Here is a 21,518-nt window from a genome sequence, read left to right as displayed (position 1 = left end):
ATCTGGCTGGGGCATGATTAAGTCCTAAAGTAAGACAGGAGCCCTTGGAATGGGTTTCAGAAATGCTGCAGAATATCCTGGCATAGAGGCACACACTTGTAGTCTCAACTGCTCTGGAAGCTGAGACAGGAAGATCCCTTGAGCCTAGGGGTTTGAATCTAGCCTAGTAACATAATAAGACCCCTGTTTCTAATAAATAGAAAACAACGGAAAAAGAAATGCTGCTGAGGTTGAATTGGCAGAATTTTGCGGCCTCTTGGGAAGAGGGTTAAACAAAAAGAATGTGACTTTAGTGTCCAGGTGAACATCTTTGTGCCATCACTGTGATACTAAAGAGACATGGAGGAGGGAGGAAGAGAAGATTTGGAGGAAGACTTGAGTTTGGGGTGTAGTCCCAGAGGAGGAAGTGGATTGAACCACAACAGAAATACTTCAGAGAAGTTCTGTGGTGTAATACCCAGCTTGTCTCCTCCCTTTCCAGTCTTGCCCCTTTACCTTCCATTTTCACCACAACAGTCAGAGTCATTTTTCTCAGGGTCAGAGCTAATTACGTCTTTGTTCTAAAACCCTAGAGGCTCCATCTTGGCCAAACTACGGCCTCCAGAATACAATCCAGTGTCCTTACCATGGCCGTTTCCTCCCTGTGTGATGGGTCCCAGTGTATCTCTTCAAACCTCCTGTTACCAATTGTTTCAGGCATCTGATCTCCCTAATGCTTCTTCACACCAAGGGCATCTTTTCTCAGAATGTTGGCATGCACATGGTTGTTCTCTATCTAGTCCACCTTGAAGAAGAGAACGTTCTTGTCTTCACCAGGTATCCCCACACCTAGAACAGACTTGATGCCTGGAGGTATAGGTCTTTGTAGATGGAGGAGCCGTATATGCCTGTTCATTCCCCCCGCCACATTCCTCAGCACAGACTAAATGTTTGAGTGACCTCTCAATGGGCCAGAGTTAGGATTAGAAATACCAGAAAGATAAACTATTCCTCTTTGATGAGTAAGCTCCTGTTTTCTTTCCCGATCCCACAGATAGGCCCACTAATTATTTTCAAGGATTTTTCTACCAGTCAGTCACTCTCAGTGGTGGTTTTCAGTAAGTCACCAGTATTTTAAAGGGCACCTGGAAACTCTCACAAGCCTTTGCATCTCCACGTGGTGGTGTAGTTGGTTATTTATATTAAGCCTATTTTCTGTGTGCAGGTACATATGTCAGCAATCAGTTTTAGTGAAAATGATGCCCATTGTCAAGACTCTAGTTCTCAATTTGTGAAGTCCACAAAGGCTGTAGTTCCCAGGGTGTGCCTGAAGCTAAATGGAAAGCCCCTCTGTGGTTTTAACTGACACTATGCTGAGCAAAGTATTTAGCAGATAGAGCTATGTGAAATGGCTGATGTGCAGCCCAAATCTGACCTGCTTGGGTGACACAACCCCAGTGACCTGCAAGTTGACTCCTTCTCCCCTTTGCTTTTTATCTCAACTACTCTTTAGCTGTTTTACATAGAGCCTCCTGGAATGGGAAGAAAAAGTCTTTGAAACTGATCGTCTAGTAGCCTGATTACTGAATCCTTGTTTTTTTTAAGGATCCTCCATCTTTTGAACCCCATTGTGTCAGGTTGAAGGGTTGGAGAGCAACATGGTTATGAATATAGACCTTCGGATCAGGAAGATCTGCTTTGGAATCTTGGCTCTCTTATTAGCTGTATATCTTAGGGCCATTCTGATGTTCAATTTTCTTATCTGTAAAACATAGGTAATAGAAACCTTCTTATAAGTTACTGTGATGATTATATAAGATGATACAAAATTAATGGCAGTGTCACATTGTCATTCTATCATCATCAATATTGGGGAGAAAAGAGACAAAAATGAGCTAAAATCAGACTCTGAAGACCATTGGGAAAAGGAGGAAAAGAAGCAAACACATGTCTGTGTCAGGTATTATATGAGAAAGGCATTAACAGTACCTTTGGTATCAGAGAGAGTAACTAACTTGACCAGGGTCACACAGTCAGTGCGTGGTAGCCAAGCAAGAAGTGACACAGTTCTCTATGGCCTCAAAGCTTGTGTTTGTAGCCATGGCTTTACACCTCTCAAGATGGTAGCTTTACGCGTGAGTAGGCTGTGTTTCTTCCAAGAGGCAAAGGTTGGACCTCTTAACAAATGGTAGTTGATTTCTAGAACATTAATGATCACTTAGAACTGTGGATACTGGTAGTAACTTAGTGCCAGATGGTGTGGGATCATCAAGGATTCTACTGATTAGGTGCAGAGAATGAGCTTCCCAGAGAAAAGCAAGACTTAGCTTAGCCCTCAGAGGTGGATTGAGTTCTCTTTACAGAATGTATGGAATGGCTGTACTTGTTTAGGGTGACAGGTTTGATTTTAAGGGTTGTATTTGTTTTCACACTGGTATAAAGAACTACCTGATACTGAGTAATTTATAAAGAAAAGAAGTTTAATTGACTCACAGTTCCGCATGTCTGGGGAAGCCTCAGGAAACTTACCGTCTTGGCAGAAGGCAAAGAGGAAGCAAGCACCTTCTTCACAAGGCCGCAGGAGAGAGAGTGGAAGAACCGTACTTTTTAACCATCAGATCTTGTGAGAACTCACTCACTATTATGAGAACAGAATGGGGGGAACCACCCCTATGATCCAGTCACCTCCCGCCAGGCTCCTTCCCTGACATGTGGGGATTACAGTTCGACATGAGAGTTGAGTGGGGACACAGAGCCAAACCCTATCAAGGGTTTTGAAGGGGATCTATTTTCCTTTCTCTATACACATTGCTGAATTGTGCCATTGGTACAAAAGGCAGAGTGGTTTAATGAAAAGGTTGTTGATATGATAGGAGGCCCATACCTTCCTCTTACTCATCTAGTCTCTCTCAGTGTCTGCTTTTCCCGTGATGGGGTGCGGGGGAGGGAGGTAGGCAGGCCCTTCACCGCAAGTGGCTTCCTTTTGCCCGTGTTATGTGTAGAACTTTGTAAGACTTCCTCTACAACTCGTGGTAATTAATTGAGAGAAGTGTGCTTCATCCAGGTCCTAAGCCTTCATAAATGATTATAAAATGATTTCATCATTGATACTTGATGTGACTGACTTTTGAAAGGCAAGATGAGGCTTGGGAACCATTGTAACCTCCAAGAGTCCTGGGGCGATTAGAAAGTGAATACTTTTACATGTGCTACCCAAACAAAAAATATGTGTTGCAATATTTACCTTAGTTAAGATGGTGCTTCCTTTGAGTGATTGGAATAAACACTAAGGCTTTAAAACAAGCAGTACGTGAGAAATAAACAGCAGCATTATTGAGTTCCAGTTTTCTTCTGTACAGCTTTAATTCTTGATGCTTTTAATGTAGAGTCAGATTTATTTGACTGATATTTATTGAGGCCTACTCTGGGCCTAACATAGGCCCTGCCTCAAAACGTATACACACCTAACAAATAATTTATGCCTACGTAGGAAAGCAGACTTTTGCGAGCTAGTTTTATGCAATACCTTTTCTTTGGCTCGGGAAGTTGATAGCTTGGTGATATTTTCTTGCATGGACTAAATCCTTATAATTGTTTAGGAGATACTGGCCGAAGGTAGTATGTTAAATTTTTGCCAAGGATCTGAACTGTGAAGTAACCCTTCAAAGTTTAGGATCTACAGATCTTTGCTGTTCTTGGGTCAAATTCCAGCTGAGAACCATGCAACCATTAAGCTGTAGGCACTGTAGCGGACATTAAATGTTTCTGATAGAAATCTTTATAAACACAGGAGAATCTTAAGGATACTTTTTATAGTCTAAAACAGCACAGATAAACATCTTAAAACCTTTATTTGCAGATCACATATCAACTTTCAATTTTGGGGCTGTGTTATGCAAATCAAATTTTATTTTAGGTTGGTCATTTCCCCTTCATGGCAGCCTCATTCAACTCATATTAATCTTGAAACTAACAAATGATAACATCTTTACGTCTTCGTTTCATATAAGCTGCTGCCGCCAGGTCCCTCTTCCTCTGTTGGCAAGTATTCTGCGCTGCTGCTTCCTGGTTGAACCCCACTAACTGTGGGTGTTGTATAGTTGTTACACAGGATGATTCTTAGCACTCCACGCCTCAACTCCTCAAACTGCTGTAATTGGGGCTGTACTTTGAGTTCCTGTTTCTGTTCTGCTCTCTCTGCCTCAACTTGTCTTTCCTGTCTGCACCCTTACTCCCATTCCTTTCTGGCTTGTTGTAAGAGGAGTGTCAGGTAGAATGCCATGAGCGGCGTCTCCTCTAGGATTGCAGGGGTTGAAGATGGAATTGACCTAGGGCAGCACTGGCCCACAGGGGACACTCTTAGTTAGTTCCTTATTCTCCTCTTAATTCCTTTCCAACCTTCTTTTTGTTATCCCTGGAACCCCATGAGACTTATTTTGCTCTTCCAAAGGTGTGCCATACAGACAAGCTATGTTTCACTCACTTCTCTATCTTTATAGCCTAACCCCTAGCCATTGCTTAGTAAATGTTTGCTGGGTGGATGAGTGCATAGAAAGATAATCCTAGTGAGGGGAAATGATGAGAGGTATTTTCAGACTAGTTGGGTTTTAATTTCATTTGTGGCCACTCCACTTACCCTTTCAGATGAGGAGATAGAGCTGCTTTGGCGGGGTTTATTGTGCCCACATGGTCATTTTGGATTCTTCCACAGTCTCCGGGAATGGGCATTCTTGTTTTTGATTTCAAGTAGTCAGGAGATTCTGGGACCATCTGTTTACTAGTGTAGGAAAGGGCAAGGCAACAAGGAGTTCATATGCACATAGTACTCAGGTCAGTTTAACTGAAACCACCAACAGGTCCTCAAATGTCAGACACAGACATAAGGAAGATATTCATTCCTTCACCTTCCATTTGTTTGCTTGTTCATTCAGTCAGCTTCCACTGAGTGCTCTAGTAAGTCTGATACCATGCTACCTGTTGGGGCCTTTTAGGTTACAACAGGGTGATCTGTACACCCTTGATTCAGCCCTCCAGCCAGATCAGTGACTAACACAAATCTTTAAAATGAATTTAATACATTTTTCCTGTGAAAAGAAGGGAAATTTAAAAAAATTAATAGATATTTACTGCACATCTCTTATTGTTTTCCAAGCTGGTGACATTGCTGTGAACAGGATAGTACCACCTCTTTGAGAGATTACATTCTATTGGGACAGATCGTAATCGCAGGAGCATGACAATAAGATCATTTCAGAGAGTGTTAGTTCTTCCTAGGTAGTAAGAGAGGGTAATGAATGGAGAGTGACTGGGAGTTGGGCCATCAGAATGTCCTTGTAAGGTGACATTTGAGCTGAAAGCCAGAAAAAAAGAGAGAAGGTACAAGCCAAGCCCATTTAGATTTAGGCGAAGAGAGTTTTAAGAAAAAGATTTCAGGAGAGAGGTCAGCAATTCTAAAAGCTTTAAGGCAGGACTGGTGCATTGGGGTTTGAAAGACTGTAGGTGTGGCTGGAACATAATGAGTAGTGGAGGGTATGGGAACAGAGGGGAGAGGGCAAAAGGCTGGGTCACATAGGGCCTTACAGGCAGTAGCGAGGACTTTGTTTTATTAGAAGAACAGTGAATTCATTCATCTTTCCTTTCTTCCTCCAAAGAGAGAGAGGGAGAGAGATTCGTTTCATTCATGTCAGTGAATCCTTACAAAGCATCTTCTATGTGAAGAAATAAACATGAATATTATCCTGGTATTATTCTTACAGAGTTTTCAGTTGATGGAGTACGGGGAGAGACACAGGTACTTAAACATCTAAAAAATAAGATACAGAGTGGAATGATATGAGAAGTATGGATAAAGCAAGCCCCAGGCTAGCAATAATAAATGTTTTATGAACAGCTTACTTTATCAATCCTATCAAAAGCCTTACCAGGCTTCCCATGTCTTCTAGCAAAGAGTTTTGTTGCTGCTGCTTTGCTGTGGCAAGAAGTGAGGAGGCCTGCAGCTGGTTAAGGAGAGGTAGATGCACAATTTGGTTTTCACACTTAGGCTGGTGCCTGTTGAAGCGTCTAGCACACTGACTGGATGAATAAATGCCTAAATGATGTAAAAACCCAAATTTGATGATCATGAGAAAAAATCTCAGAGAAATTGGTACCAGGACCCCCACAGATACCAAAATCTATGCAGGAAGGCCGACAGCACACATTTGCATGGTTTGCCTGTATCTCTCCCCTTTTTGAGGAGGAGACAGTGACAATTCTTCATTGTCATTCTTTCTTCTGGCACCTTTATCCACAGCTCTACTCATGATCACATTGAACAATGTGAATGAATGCACAGAAAGAGCTTATGCCTTCACATTATGATTATTCATGTATGTGTTCTAGCATATGGAGACTTAAAATGGATAAATAATTTACTGATTTGGCGTGAGGCTGCATGAGAACTTATGTCACTTTTTCATCCTCTTATGCAAGTGTTAATTAGACATCCCTAAACACATTACTCTGCAATCCTCACTCCTCCCATCAAGGTAGCATGATTGCCTAACAAACTCAAGGCTGAAGTAATCAGTCTAAACCAAAATTAGGCCAAAGTAGCATTCCCTTGCTTCCCCTGTTAAAGGAATAACACATATAAGAACATTTACCTTGTGGCGATTATGGGACAAATGCATCCATTAAAAAGCATTTTTTAAGTGACCTCTCTGAATATACTATAAAACAATACAATGGAAGCCCTTTTTTTTCAAGTGGAAGTTTAAAAAAAAAAATTTTTTTTTAAGGAAATCACTTTGGTATAAAGTATTTGTTTCAGAGATGTTTTGCTGTTGCTGCTCCAAGTGTTTCACTGGCAGCTGCCTTCTGAGGTGACAGTAATGATAGCTAGTCGTTTTTGAGCACCTGCTCCATTCAAGGCTTTGTACTAGCCACTTCTAGGCACATTAACGTATTGAATGCTCACAGCACTCCTAGATGGTAGGTATAATTCCCTGCTACCTTGGCATATCTCTAGGAAATTCTATGCTGATATTTTATTGTTATATGCTATTTCCTGCCTCTGTAAACATATTCATAAAATTTAGCTCCAAAGAATTGTGGTTATTATCTAAAATCAAATCTACCCAAATTAAGAGCAATTTTCCCACTTGAGTATATAGAAAGTGCCATAGATTTAGAAAGTAATTCTAAAATAGTTAGAATTTTAGAAAATCTTAATGAATAGTGGCAACAGTATTGCCATTTCTCAGTTAACGTAAATATATTTCAATAAAATATTTTTAAAGAAAGTTCACAGAATAACTGAAGGCAATGTCCTCTTAAGACATTATTCTCATCACTGTATAGTCATATCTCTTCTACATATATGGCTATACATATTAGATATGTATGCCTTTAAACTTTGTTCGAAACCATTAGGGGAAGAATTACAGAGGACCATGTTTTCTAAATTTAAAACTATTTTATCAACCATTTTCAAAACAAGTCTTATGTTGCCTACTTTTCTGTTTTGTGGAGATGATTATACTGATGAGTTTATGTATTCAGTCATTTGTCGCTTCATTTCATAAGCATTTTTGAGCATCTACTGTGTGCTAGACACTGGGAATAGGAACTCAGCCATGAACAGGTTATACAAAGCCCCTGCTTTCATAGAACTTCCATTCTTCTAGAGAAATACCGTAAAAGCAAACAAATCATGAACAGGATCATTTCAGGGTGTGGTAACACTATGGAAAAACTGGCATGACGTGCATTCGAGAGTAACCCTTGGGTGGGCCGAGTGTGTACACTGCTGTAGGGTATCCTTAGAAGACTTTTGTGGAGAAAGGACTTTTAATCTGAGGCCTGTGTAAGAAGAAAGATCCAGTCATCCAGAGAGCTTGGGGGAAGAGTTCTAGGCAGAGCAATCAACTAGTTCAAATGCCCTGAGCAGGCATGGTCAGATTCATACACGTCTCTGAGAACATCGCTGTTTCACTCTGCTGTGACTGAGGGATACCACTCGGCCTAGAGAGGTATGCTACCCTTCCTGTCCTCAAAGTCTCAAAGGACTTTTCCATCCTTATGGTCTGGTTTCTGTAATTTTTCTACATCCTTTTGGCTGTCAGCTCTCATGTAGTGCCTCCATCAGTATGGCTTCCCAGTGGCCCCTCTCTGATTTGCAGCAGCCTGCATCTTCTCTGTGCCTAGATTCAAATGACAAAACTTGTTAGGACTATGTGTGAAATAAAAGTAGAAAGTCTTCGTGTCAAGGTTGGAAGTACTCTCCTAGATTACCATCCCTGATCCTTAGTTATGTAATGTTAAAGAGAATGTAATGATGTCGTATGGCATAACTTTACATTCTCCTTTATTCATGTATTTGTTAATTCATTCTTTCCCGCTCACGCCACCCTTTTGTATTGTTCAACTGCAGACACATACTTAAAAATGCCCGCACATGTTTTATCCTACTTTTAATGATTTGGGAAAGATAATCTTATAGCCTATAATATCTACCATTTTTCTCTTAGCCCTTATTTAATTTTACATATATGACATTTTAGGATGTCACTGCAGTTGTTGTTTGGCATTTATGGGAATAAAACTTTGTAGCACACTTAGACATGTGTTATTTCTAGAGGGAGCCTTGTTTGACTGAAGGACAGTATCCCCTGACTCTCTAAAACAGGAGGCTCTTAAAAGTGCATTTTATTTAGCTTATTTTTGCCAGTGGCCAAACACTCGAGCTTAAAAGAAAAAGAAGTGTCACCTAGAGTTAACTGACTGTAGCTGTCAAATGGGGATGCTTTCAATAAACTTTAAAAGTGAGTAGGTGAACTTTACACCCTAACAGTTCATAAGCAAGTTGGTAAACATTCAACAAAAATTCTGAGACTGTACCCGCTCCCCCTCCAACGGAAGGAAGTAGGTAGACAGTCTCAAAAAATGTTATGGCTGAAATCTTTCACATTCATTTGCTCATTTGGAGTTAACTGTAAAGTCCACTTAGTAATTTCTCTTAGACTACAGTCACCTTTTTTGGTCATTATTCCCACAAAGATAACCGATAGGTTATTTTCCTCCAGAAGCAGGTCTTTGTTTCTTTCTTGAAAGTAATTAAGAAATGTTAAGATTCAGGGGAAACTTGGACTTGCCTTCCACAACAGATTAGATGGCATGGTTGAAAAAGCATAGGCTGGCTCTTCCTTACTTGGTATGTGGCGCTTGGCAAGCTAACTAATTTCTCTGAGGCCCAAGGTTTTTTATCAGGGAAAAAGGACAATCATAAGTATAGAAAAAAATTAATGACTATTTTTAGCATTTTAAAAAAATGACATCACAGAAACAGTTCATCTAGGAATAAACCCATTTTTTAAGTAAATTTACTTTTAAGTAAATGCTTATTTGCATCATTTTCCATCTAAATGTCTCATATTTTTTTAAAACTCAGGTTTATCTCAAAACTGGTATGTAGTTGCCACCTCCCCCATATGATGAGACTGTTTTTAGTCTCAGCGTATCGCAGATATCATTAGAATGCAGAATTAGGTAGTGGTTAGAAGATAAGGCTCTGTGTTGTCAGAGACCTGGGTTCAAATTCCAGCTCAGCCACCCTGGACAAGTTAACCTTTCTAAGCCAAGCCTCTGTTTCCTCATTCATAAAATGGATATAATAATAATATTTATTTCCTAGGACTTTTGTGAGAATTAACTGAGATAATCTATGTAAACCTCTTAGCATGCTTTCTGGTTTATACCAAGTGTTTGTTAAATACTGGTTATCTTCCCTCTTTCCTCTACAGTGCAAATCTTAAATCTTTTCAGTAATACAAAATTTGTCTCTTCCCTGAAATGTCTCATAAAACATTTCCTTAAGCATGACATGCAGCATGACAGGTATGTGAGATGACTTGAGATCCTAAGCCAAGGAGCATTTTGTATAGGTAGAGGTACATTGTAGTTTTCAGGGTATCTCCTATCAATGGTAAATGATCATGGTTTTTCATTTATTTTAGCTCTTTACAATACAGTCATTTAAATTTTTTAAAAGAGATATAAGTGTATTTAAAGGGAGATATTGAACAGAAGTACAGGTGGGCAGTGGATGTGACAAGATACGGAGTTAGAATGTAGTGATGGGTATGGTGGAAATAGTGTTAGACTTGCAGTCTGGAAACCCTGTTTTTTGTCTCAACATCCCAGTAAAGAAAGCATACACTTTGGGATTTGGTAGATATAAGCGTGGAATGTGATGTTATCATTTTCTGCCTCTGTGACCTTGGGAAAGTTACTTAACCTTTCTCGCCTTCCCTTTCTATAAATATTTATTGAAGGTCTACTACATTTCCTTATCTGAAAAATTAAGATGATCTTTAACAGAATTTCTATAAAGATGCAATTCAAAGAGATAAAATATTTGAAAGCATATATATCTTATATAATTGATATGTTTTATAAATATAATAAGTTTTATACCTCATGTCTAGTAAGTGCTCAGTAAATGTTAGTTCTAGTGTTATTTAGGACCTGTGGTTGCAAGTGACAGAATTCCAAGCTCAACTGGCTTAGGACAGAAGGAATTTGTTGTCTCATGTACTCAGACTATAGGAAGGTTAACAGTGACATATGCCTTGGAAACAGCTGGAAGCAAAAACTCGGATGCCAGAGGACTGTCTCTACCTCTTTTCTCTGTAACTGTGTCTCTGTTAGTGTCATTCTGTCTGGCCACATTTTTCCTTACATCAAGAAACAGAACTACTGGCAGTCCTAAGCTGATGTGACCAGAAAGGGACTGAGCTTGTTTCCAAGCCCAGAAATCCTAGGAATGTCATTGAGTCCAGTATGAGTCTAGTGCTTACCCGGCCAGACATTGGGGTCTAGAGAACAAGAGGTGAAGGAAAATGGTAGGAAAGACCGTTTTCCATAAGGGGAATTGTAGGTGCCTGCTACCATTGCTTTTATCTGTTTCAGCTTCTTCAGGGAAGTACTTAGCCTCTACGGGCTTCAGTTTTCTGGTCTGAAGTTCCAAGGTTTAGATGATGTAATGGATGTGAGTGTACATTTAATGTTTTAAAATTTTATTTATGCAGTTTATTACTGTTATTGCTCATGCCCTGCAAATCTTGACATATCATCTGGGGGTTCCCAGGCTGACCACAGACCCTTGAAGTAGCAGAAAGGGGCCTAAAATTGTTTTAAGAAGCTAGTCCAGTGTGCCAAGTACATTGACTATGCCCCCTTTTAAACTTGTTTTTTGAGTGTAATACACGTACAGAAAGGAGTACATATCCTAAATGCACAATTTGCTGAATTTTAACAAACTAAACACAATTGTATATCCTGTACCTGGATTAAGAATCAACAACAATAGACTCCTAGAAGCCCCCCGCTTGTACCACAAGTAGATTAATGTGTTGATTCATCATCTAAGAAATAATTTAAAAGCGTTACCAGCATCATGATGGCATTTTCCAAACTGTTTTTTTAAATTAAAATATTGCTAAAATTCAACTGCCATATGTCATAAGTATTTTTTTTTAACACTAAAAGAAATCCCAAAACTTAAAAGCACTGTGAAAAGCTCTTCAGGTCATTCCTACTCATTATACTCCTTGAAACATTTTTCTGGCTAAAATTACCATTTAGGTGATAAAATGACAGTGTCCTCTTGCCTGGGTATTGTGCCATTCATGTCTATGCTTGCTTTTTCTCCTTACCAGATTGTAAATGCATGAGAGAATACAAGCCTTAAGATTTCTTAGGTGTCTTGTGTTATCTTTCTTGTGCGTAATTTAGCATGATAATTGACTGACTAGAATGCTATCCATTTCACACACTGAGCTTTGTGGAATGACTGTACTTCTCCTGAAACTATAACTACCCAGATCCCAGGGACTTCCAGTCTGAAATGATTCATTGTTAATGAATATGTCAGTTTGCTGTTGCTCTGGTACTCAGGAAAACAAATGCAATTACAAATGAATTTTTCTTTCTTTTTTTTTTTTTTAATTTACCAAATCTTCTAATATCTTTTCCCCCTTTTTTCTCTTTTAGGCTCTAGACCAAGATAGAACAGCCCTTCAGAAAGTGAAGAAGTCTGTAAAAGCAATATATAATTCTGGTCAAGGTAAGCACTTACTAAAAATCAGATAACATGAATTATAAATAATGTCTACAGAGTTTTCTTAGTTATTTAAAAGATGTTAAGTTTATAGGAAACTTGACGCAAATGGAAAAGTAAGTAGGTAAAAGAAATCTCTCTTTTTTTCTCTTATCTCGACTATCAGCCCAAGCCTATTAGTGTTTCCAAAACAGAAAGAAGAGAAAGCATTAGTCGCAGTGGATTTTACTATACCCTTAAGTGCTTAATAGAGTTATGAGTAATTTTGTCACAAGTGACATGAAATAGATAAAATTTCTGTGTGAATTTGGTCAACCTGTAACTCAGTGGCTTCAGTTAAACACATCAGAATCTTTTCCCTTCTTCAGTGTACCTGTACACATTTGAAAATCAATATTGGCGATGGTCGTGGAAAAAGTTAGAGAGGAGGGGGCAAAGTTAAATTCAGACCTCAACAGACCTGTGAACTATCATCTTTTCTTTTGTTGGAAGGTGTGCCAGATAACCTATGTAACTAAATGTTTTAACTGTCTAGTGACTTTGTCACCTTGGAGTCAAAAGTATGTCATCAGTGAGTAAGAGGAAACAAACCAAATTTAAAAAAAAAACAAAAAAAAAAACAGAGTAACCACAAAAAATGGTAGGCTCCAGCACTGTAGAAGAGAGGCTTGGAAACATAAAATGGATTTCAGAGTTTCTCACTCACATCTTTTGTTACTATTGCAGTACCACCTCACCTACCAATAGGTTACTTCTCTAAGAAATCAGTGGTCTGTAACTTAACAGAAAACCTGGGAGGGAAGGCAGCAGACTATAATAGAAAGAGCGCAGGCCATGAAGTTGGACAGATACGGGCTTTCATCCTTGCTAATCCACTTCTTATTAGCAAGGTGACCTTGAGCTAGTTATTTCTCCTTCTTGAGCTTCCATTTTTCTTCCGTAACATGAGGATAGTGGTATTTAAAAAGTTGTTGAAGGGATTTAATGAGCTCATATCTGAAAAGGGTCTGCCAGGTTACGGGAGTTCAATAAATGCTTGTTCCTCTTAATTTTATCATCATGAAATTATTGAGCTGAATGGAACGTGAACAAGCCAAAACCCTCAGGTACTTTATGGCCCTCCCGTCTCATCAGAGCTGGGAATCACTAGCCAAATGAAACTGGAAACCTAATATTCTCTTGTTTTTTAAACCCCCCAGGCCTTGAGACATTCTGTAGTATTAATTGTTAACACAGTTTGCACCCTGGTGCCTTCATTTTGCTCCCTAATTTCTTTATATCCAATAAAACACTAACTTCTCATTAATGTAGATAACTAATGGTCATGTAGTTATGACCAAATGTTGTTTTAGGTCTTGGCTTAAGTTATATACCTAATTTATAACTTCTGCCATTAGCATTTTTTTCAATGAACTCCTACACTGTGATAGGCCCTTATATTTGATTTCGGGAGGTGAGTGGGATAAATAACTAGGAGATGCCACAAAGCGGGCTTCTGGGGTGCTGATATTGTCGTTTCTTGATGCTAGTGGTGGTTACATGGTAAAGTTCACTTTTTGATAATTCATCAGATGCTGAACTTAGGATTTATATACTTTTCTGTAGGTATGTATATTATATACCAATAAAAATATATTTAAAGTATTATATACAAGGAGGTTCACTGAAGCCTTGGTTGTGATTTGGAAGAGCAGAAAATAAAAGGGATTTATTAAATAAACCATAGTATATATATAATAGAACACTGCATACCCTTTTAAAAAAGAGAGAAACTCAAGTAGTCTAAGTCTGAGTTTGAATCCTAGCTTTGTTATACTGGTTCAAGTCAAGTATATTATTTAACTTCCAGGAGTCTTACACTTCCTTACCATAAATTAAAAAAATAATATCTAATGTGCAGGGGATTGTATGGACAAAAGGAGAGACCATCTAAGGCCCCTAATACACTGCCTGCCACATAGTAGGTGCTTAACAAATGGTAGATGGGGGAAAAGGACAGCTAGATGAATGAATGCTTGAGTGCCTTCTCTATTTTAATTCAGTGATTCCACATATAACATTTGACCGGCCTGATTTTATAAAGAGCTTAATGAGAACCATTATTTGTCTCAGGAAGAACGGTCAGTTCTCTGTAATGTGATGATGGTTTGTGCCTGAGGCTCTACACTTGTGAGCTGCAAAAAGGAGATCTTTGCTTTACAGCTGTGAGATGCTGCTGTATTTACTGTGCTGAAGGCCCCCTCCATGTAACTCTTTTCCAAATGTTCTCCCTCAAGATGCATTTCATCCCTTGGCCACAATGACCACATCACTCAACAGCTCATACAAAGGCTCCTCTACTGGGGGATATGCTTCTTCCTGTTCTTTAAAGGATTTCCTTGATCACAGCTGCCCTGGGTATGACAGAAGGGAGAGATTGTTCCTGTATGGATGTAAAGAGGAGAGAGTTCAAGGGCTATATGTGTAATTTGGGTACAGCCTCCTCCAGTAGACTGCACCCTCTTTGTGGATGGGAGTGGCACAGCTAACTGAACATTGAATCTCTCCAGTCTGGATTAGGGGTTCTGTGTGCCCTCCTTCTAGGTTTGTACTATTAGAGTAGCCTCTAGTGACATATGGTTTTAAATTTTAAATGAATTAAAGTAAAATGTAAAATTCAGTTCTTCAGTTTTAGCCACATTTCAAGAATTTAACAGCCGTATATGACTAGTGGGTGCCATACTGGATAGTGCAGAAATAGAAACTTCTCCATCATCACAGGAAGTTCTTTTAGACTGATACTGTAGGAGAACATGTATCCCATTGTATTGCAATTATTAACCATCTCTCTTGGAGTAGATAATGAGTCTTACCTTTGTTGATTAGGATCACCTGAAGAACTCTTAAAAACAAAAACAGGGATCTCTCAGACCCTTACCCTAGAATTGTTCCAGAGTAGAGCCTAGCTATTGAGATTAAAAAATATGTTATTCCCCAGCGGATTCTAACTTGCAGCTAAAATTAAGAACTGTTGCAGGCCGGGCGCAGTGGCTCAAGCCTGTAATCCCAGCACTTTGGGAGGCCGAGACGGGTGGATCACGAAGTCAGGAGATCGAGACCATCCTGGCGAACACAGTGAAACCCCGTCTCTACTAAAACTACAAAAAACTAGCCGGGCGAGGTGGCGGGCGCCTGTAGTCCCAGCTACTCGGGAGGCTGAGGCAGGAGAATGGCGTAAACCCGGGAGGCGGAGCTTGCAGTGAGTTGAGATCCGGCCACTGCACTCCAGCCTGGGCGACAGAGCGAGACTCCGTCTCAAAAAAAAAGAACTGTTGCACTGGCCTATGAGCTTTTTGATAAGACTAGTACTATGTTTTTCATCTTCGTAGTTTATGCATTTGTCAAGGTAATTTATTAGTTTGTTCAAAAAGGTATTTATTGAGCACCTATTATATTCTCCTGTTCTGGGCGTTAGGTGTTTGGCATATCAAAGTCTCTGCCTTCATGAATTTTACAATCCAGTAGAGGAGAGATAAATGTTACTCAGATCATCAAACTGGAAAGTATTTATAACTAGAAACTAGGAAGTGCTATAAAAGAAAGCTTACAAAGTGCAAAGGGTGAAATAGGAAGAAGGATCTGAGGTAGTATGAGGAAGGTACTAAGGGAGGACCACTTGGAGGAAATGATATTCGTTGTGTATTTATGCTGTACTAGGCTAAGCCAAACAAGCCGATAAGGTAAGTACCATTGTTCTCATTTTATAGATAATGAAACTGAAGCTTAGAGAGCCAGAATAACTTGTTCAGGGTACCATACCTGGCAAATAACAGAAAGAGAGCCCAGCTGCCCCCAGCTTTGCTCTTTATAGGTACTCTGTATTTGTCTTCTACCTAACACATGGCAGGGGCTCAATAAGGGTTGAATGAATCGCTACATGTTGGCTGGATGGGTTACTACCTGGGAAGCTCTCTGAGACCAGCTATTAATATTCACTAATCGTGAATATTCATGAATGGATCCATCAAATGAAAACTCCCAGCATTGTAATCTGTGGGATGACTTTGGTGTTTCCCAGATGAGACCACAAATAGTATTACCATGGTCCTGTCTCAGAAATATAGGGACAAACTCAGATCCCTCCAGGTTCCTCATAGACTATTGAGGCCTGATAGGGTTTCTGAAGTCATGAGCAAGTATAGTATAGCTGGGTTTGTGGACAACACTATGACATTTAATTCTTTAAAAATGACTAAATGAGTAAAACAGTGGTGTTGCATAGCTTTCCATGATACATGCTCAGTGGAATCCAAGCTGTTTCCCTGCAAGGGCTTTTGGCCTCATCCAGAGAAACCACAAGAAGCTGAACCCTGCTATCTGTTTCCCAATGCATTTTCATAATTTTCTTGTTTTCTCACAATGCTTAAGTGATACAAAACCCATGGGATACTTTTTGAACATTTTAAAAGCATTTCTATATTTCTGGTTGGAGGTTACCAATCACTCAACTTCACAAAGTGATTTGAAAGATGGCTAAACATTGTGAAGCTTGTTACTCTTAAAATGTGCTATTTTTACACATAAACTTTTATCAGTACTAGTACACAGTATAAAAATGAGGGGTTTTTGGTGGTTGTTGTTTATTTTGTTTTGTTTTGTTTTTTTAACAAATTGTCTCCATGCAAGCCCTTTAGTTTCAAGATTGTTCTGGGAATTTGTGTCTCACTTTTCCTTGTTGTGTATGAGGACATTTTAAAAAACAAAACAAAACTCAATTCTGTGAACTGCTTAGACCAATGGAAAATTCTCCACGCTATTCAGTTTTCCTGTGTTATTCTCTAAGTTTTGAAGTTTTAACATTATTAATCTGTGAAACAGATTGTCGTTTAGGAAGTCTGCCTTAGTGGTCCCTCTCCCTTTTCCCTTTTCTCCCTCCTTTTGCCCTTTTGCTAATGTATGATTAAAATGACTAGTTTCTTGGGCACTGTGGAGGTTTTAATTTATTGTAATTCTTGGGCAATTTTCTTTACAAAGATAGAGCCTAATCCCCCTTCCCCTTGAATGTATCACCAGAGTTATTAACTCCCTTCTAATGAATAGAATGTAGTAGAAGTGATGCCATGTGATTTCCAAGGCCAGTCCATAGGCAAGATAACTTCCACCTGGTCCTTCCATTCTTTTTCTGATCATTTTCTTTGAAGGAAGCCAGCTACCATATTGAGGATACTCAAGCAGTCCTATGGAGAACTACCACACACTTGCCAGCCATGCAAGTGAGACATGGAAGCAAATCTAACCCCAGGCAAACTTTCAGACAACTGTAGCCCTGGCTGGCATCTTGATCTTGATCTTTGTGAGAGACCCTGGGTCAGTACAGTAGGAGTGGGGCTGGCATTCCCTCGGAAGCATAAGCATGTGAATGCACATAAGTCAGGTGTGGCTTGAGAAAAGAGCTTACTGTTTGCTTCTCAGTATTGTTTAAAAAACACAGTGTGACACTTTTACAAATGGAAGCATGTGGTTCATAGTAAGCATGGGTATACTGAGTTTTCTGTTCTACCAAATGAGTTAGGTTGAAAACATTAATCTTTTTGAACAGATACATTCTCACACAACACAGTTACAGGTATACACTTTTTTCTGGGAATAGGAACTCAGGATATTCCTGCTACTAGGTCTTTTTCTGTGTTAAAGTTTTGGCTTTTTTTTTTTTTTTTTTTTTTTTTGCTCAAATTAAATGAACATATTATTATATGGCTGGTACCTTAGAATGTATGCCAGGATATATTCAGAATAAATGATAGCTTATTGGTAACACATGCTGCCCCTTAGAATCTATAACATTGTTGGTCTGAAAGTTGAGGCTTGTAAATCCTTTAATGTTTCTGGGCAAGAAAAAAATGATAGTGGTATATAATTTGATCATAAGCATGTGATGTGAAAGTCTTATTTTCAAAACACAGCTGAATTGTTATAAACAGTTTTGTAGCTTTTTCATTACAAGAAAGACAGCCATTGATTTTCTTATTTCCTTACATTTTTGTCTCCCATTCCCTTTCAGTTAGAATTAAGTAGTAGTTTTATAAGAGAGTATTTATGTTTTTTAAGGCAAAAAATGTGTGGTGTTCTCTGCAGTTTTTCATTTTGTTAAACTATGTATTTTAAGAAAAAGCTCATAGTGCACAAGGAAATCTAGGATTGTAAAGGTAAAGTACTAAATTTATCAATGGATAGGAAGCAAATGCTTTTGTAACCAAACAGCTTCATTTGAGCTATTTTTTAGTTAAGCATTTCCTCAAACTTGAAGGTATAGTGTGAATTCAGTTGTAACTAGAGTTGGTAATTAGGTTCGGTGTCTTACCGTGGTGTCATGTAATGCTTATTTTAATCCTGCGGTGTTCAGTGGGGAGAATAATTCTCTTAACAGGCATATGTAAGAGGTATAATAGATTAGAATAAAATGTCACAAGGTGTACAAAAGCAGCTTGTCTCTAGGAAATTTTACCTTTTTTGCTGTTTCCAAGTTTGTGGATAACCAGATTTTTTAAAAAATCTTTTTGAATTATAGTAAATTGATTAATAAAAATAACAATTCTTAAGCTCTTAAAAGGCTTTAGATAGAAATACCATGATTGAGCAAAATCTAAACAAATTTCTTTGGGCCTTCAAGGCATTTTGCATTCTTGTGGGTCTATTATTACTCCTTAGGAGGTGAAAACAAATTAAAATGATGAGTTCCTTCAGAATGGTCAAGGAAGGGTTTTTTTTCCCCCAAAAGTGAATATACTTACCCAGGAGAGCATTACTCCTTAAATTATGTGGGGATAAACTGGAGGGATTCAAAAGAATGCTGTTTAAAAATCGGTGTCTCTTTCCAGAATAATATTAAAACCCCAGGCTTCTTAGAAAGTTTCAATTTTTGGATCCTAGTTATTGGCTCGCATATTCTTTTACTTGAAATTAGAAGCTATTCACTGCGTGTATGAGCCTGTGTATGCACTTCCTCTATTTTGCTGGTTGTAGAATGAGTGCTCTCATTTTACTTAAAATGAGTTAGTTTTTTAATGATGTGTGCTTCTATCTTTGGGGAATATACATCATGATAAATTAAGTAGTTTTAAATAAATTTGTGAGTACTCATCCCACGACCACTAGTTTGGGGTTGGTGTATTTTTTTTTTTTTTTTTTTGGAGACAGGATCTCACTGTGTTGCCCAGGCTGCAGTGCAGTAGCGCAATCTCGGCTCACTGTATCCTTGACCTCCCAGGCTCAGGTGATCCTCCCTCCTCAGCCTCCCGAGTAGCAGCTGGGACCACAGTTGCATGCCACCATGCCCAGCTAATTTTTGTTTTGTGTGTGGGAGGGAGGTGGTGTTTGGTAGAGATGGGGCTTCACCATGTTGCCCAGGCTGGTCTTGAACCCACCTCTGCCTACCACAGTGTTGGGGTTTACAGGCGTGAGCCACCACGCCCAGCCTAGTTTGGGGTTTTTTTTTTAAGCCTTGGGATGAACAACAAATTTGCTCTGTTAAAGGCGAATATAGAAATGTGTTTCTATGCTTTAATGATTTATTTTGGTAAAAATAAATAATAGATGCCATTTGTTGAATACCTACTATGTGCCAGGTAGAGTCCATTGTGCTTTTCAGTCTTCAATTAATTATTTTCACTGTTTACATAAAGATTCAAATTAATGACTGTTAGGAACCACCTTTGAGCCTTAAACAGACCCTTCTTGACAACTACAGTCAAGATTCTATGACTTTACCTATGTCTTGCTGCCTCTTATTTCCAATTGCATTTTCATCATTCTTAAATGGTTTATGTCTCATTAAAGTAGGATTGTATTTTCCTGTATAAAGCTGTTGCACTTAAACCATGGCAAAGAATCTGCCCTCTGAAAACAACTGTGCCATGACAACCTCTAACAAGCAGTCATATGTGTGTGTTTAATTTTATTTCTAGTTCACATGTCAACGTGAATTTTTATATGTCTATTTTTACGACTGGAGAGGTTTCTCCAATTAAGCCTTTAGCAAGAAAGAATAACTACTTATTGATTTTGTGATGCCCCATTTGGGTATGCAAATCAAGCAGATTGTGCCTGATTCTGAAGTGGTTTTCATTGATAATCAGTACCATAAGACAGAACATTTAGAGGTTGATAGAGGATGACTTTGCTTGGCCAGTTTGTCTGTTGCATTCACAGGCAACAGGGATATTTTCAGATCTTCCATGTCTCGGGTAATTGATCAAACATGTACTTTTTTCTTTATGGAGAACAGTATGGGTGCTGAGGGGACTGGAACAGCCCGTGCTGATTTCTCTCACTGGTGTTTTCTGGTTTCTTCCCCCATTGTGAAAGTGCAGTGTGATATTAATGTGTTTACTGTAGAAAAATCAGATGAGCTAAAAGAAAAAAATAATAGGCACATGTCTTTTTAAATTTTTTTTTCAAGTTAAAGATTTGTTTTTTCCATTATTTAGATCTTTTTTTTTTTTTAAATCAGGGTCTCATGCTGTTGCCCAGGCTGGAGTGCAATGGCATGATCTTGGCTCACTTCAGCCTCGCCGTCCTAGACTCAGGTGGTCCTCCCAACCTCAACCTCCTGAGTAGCTGGGACCACAGGCACTTGCTAACATGCCTGGCTAATTTTTGTGGTTTTTGTAGGGACGTGGTTTGCCGTATTTCCCAGACTGGTCTTGACCACCTGGGCTCAAGCAGTTCACCCACCTTGGCTTCCCAAAGTGCTAATTACCAGCGTGAGCCACTGCTCCTGGCCCATTGTGTATATTCTGAATCACAAACACACACTTTTGGAGTACCCTGCACATCTGTAGAACACAGAGAACTGTGGTCCTCATTATCTTACTTGTCCACATTTGAGGGTGATGCCTTTTCCCAGAGTTCTGAAGTGGAGAAGCCTAGTTGAGGTCATGTTTTGGGGAGTGTTCTATGCTGCCTGTACAGTGAGGAGTTGGGATGCTCCTAGGTAGAGAGCTGGGATGTGATCTCTGCTCTGACAGGAAGTAACTAAGTATTTCTTAACAAGTCCTTCATTTCTCAGGACCTTGGTTTTTCTACCAGTGAAACAGAGATGATGATTTTTTTTCTGGTCTGTTTATGAAATGAGATGAAGATACTTTGGTAGCCTCTAAAATGCCCTGTTTATACCCAAAGGGGAGTTGATAGTTTCTAACAATACTGCATTTCTATAGCAACTGATCCAAAGAGACCTGCCCCTTTTGATCGCACATGTGCTGTTGCCCTTGCCTCAGACTCGCCAACTGTCTGAGTTGGCGAAAGGGCAAGAAGCTTTGTCTTCAGATACAGCTAACATTTCTTCTAATTCCGAACATTGTGGGGTCATAGATAGACCCCTTAGTAAACCTCAGAAAGACAACACACGTTATCTGAACCTAAAACAAAAAATCTTACAAAGCAGAATATTTCAGTCAAT

The 21,518-nt window shown here is 39.1% G+C and overlaps 1 protein-coding gene across 6 annotated transcripts in view; it reads left to right on the top strand.

Moving 5' to 3' along the window:
- ASAP1 (ArfGAP with SH3 domain, ankyrin repeat and PH domain 1) overlaps positions 1-21,518 on the top strand; it is a 397,004-nt gene that overhangs the window by 191,770 nt on the left and 183,716 nt on the right. For all 6 annotated transcript variants that reach the window (XM_017962314.3, XM_017962320.3, XM_017962317.3 and 3 more), the window contains one exon: positions 12,013-12,085. In XM_017962314.3, coding sequence (XP_017817803.1) covers positions 12,013-12,085 — 73 coding nt within the window. The remainder of the gene's footprint in view (positions 1-12,012; positions 12,086-21,518) is intronic.

This window comes from Papio anubis, chromosome 8, assembly GCF_008728515.1.
Source record: "Papio anubis isolate 15944 chromosome 8, Panubis1.0, whole genome shotgun sequence".
In the NCBI taxonomy this organism is placed as follows: domain Eukaryota; kingdom Metazoa; phylum Chordata; class Mammalia; order Primates; family Cercopithecidae; genus Papio; species Papio anubis.
Note: the sequence above shows the minus strand (reverse complement) of the source record. Positions and strands in the feature narration are given on the sequence as shown.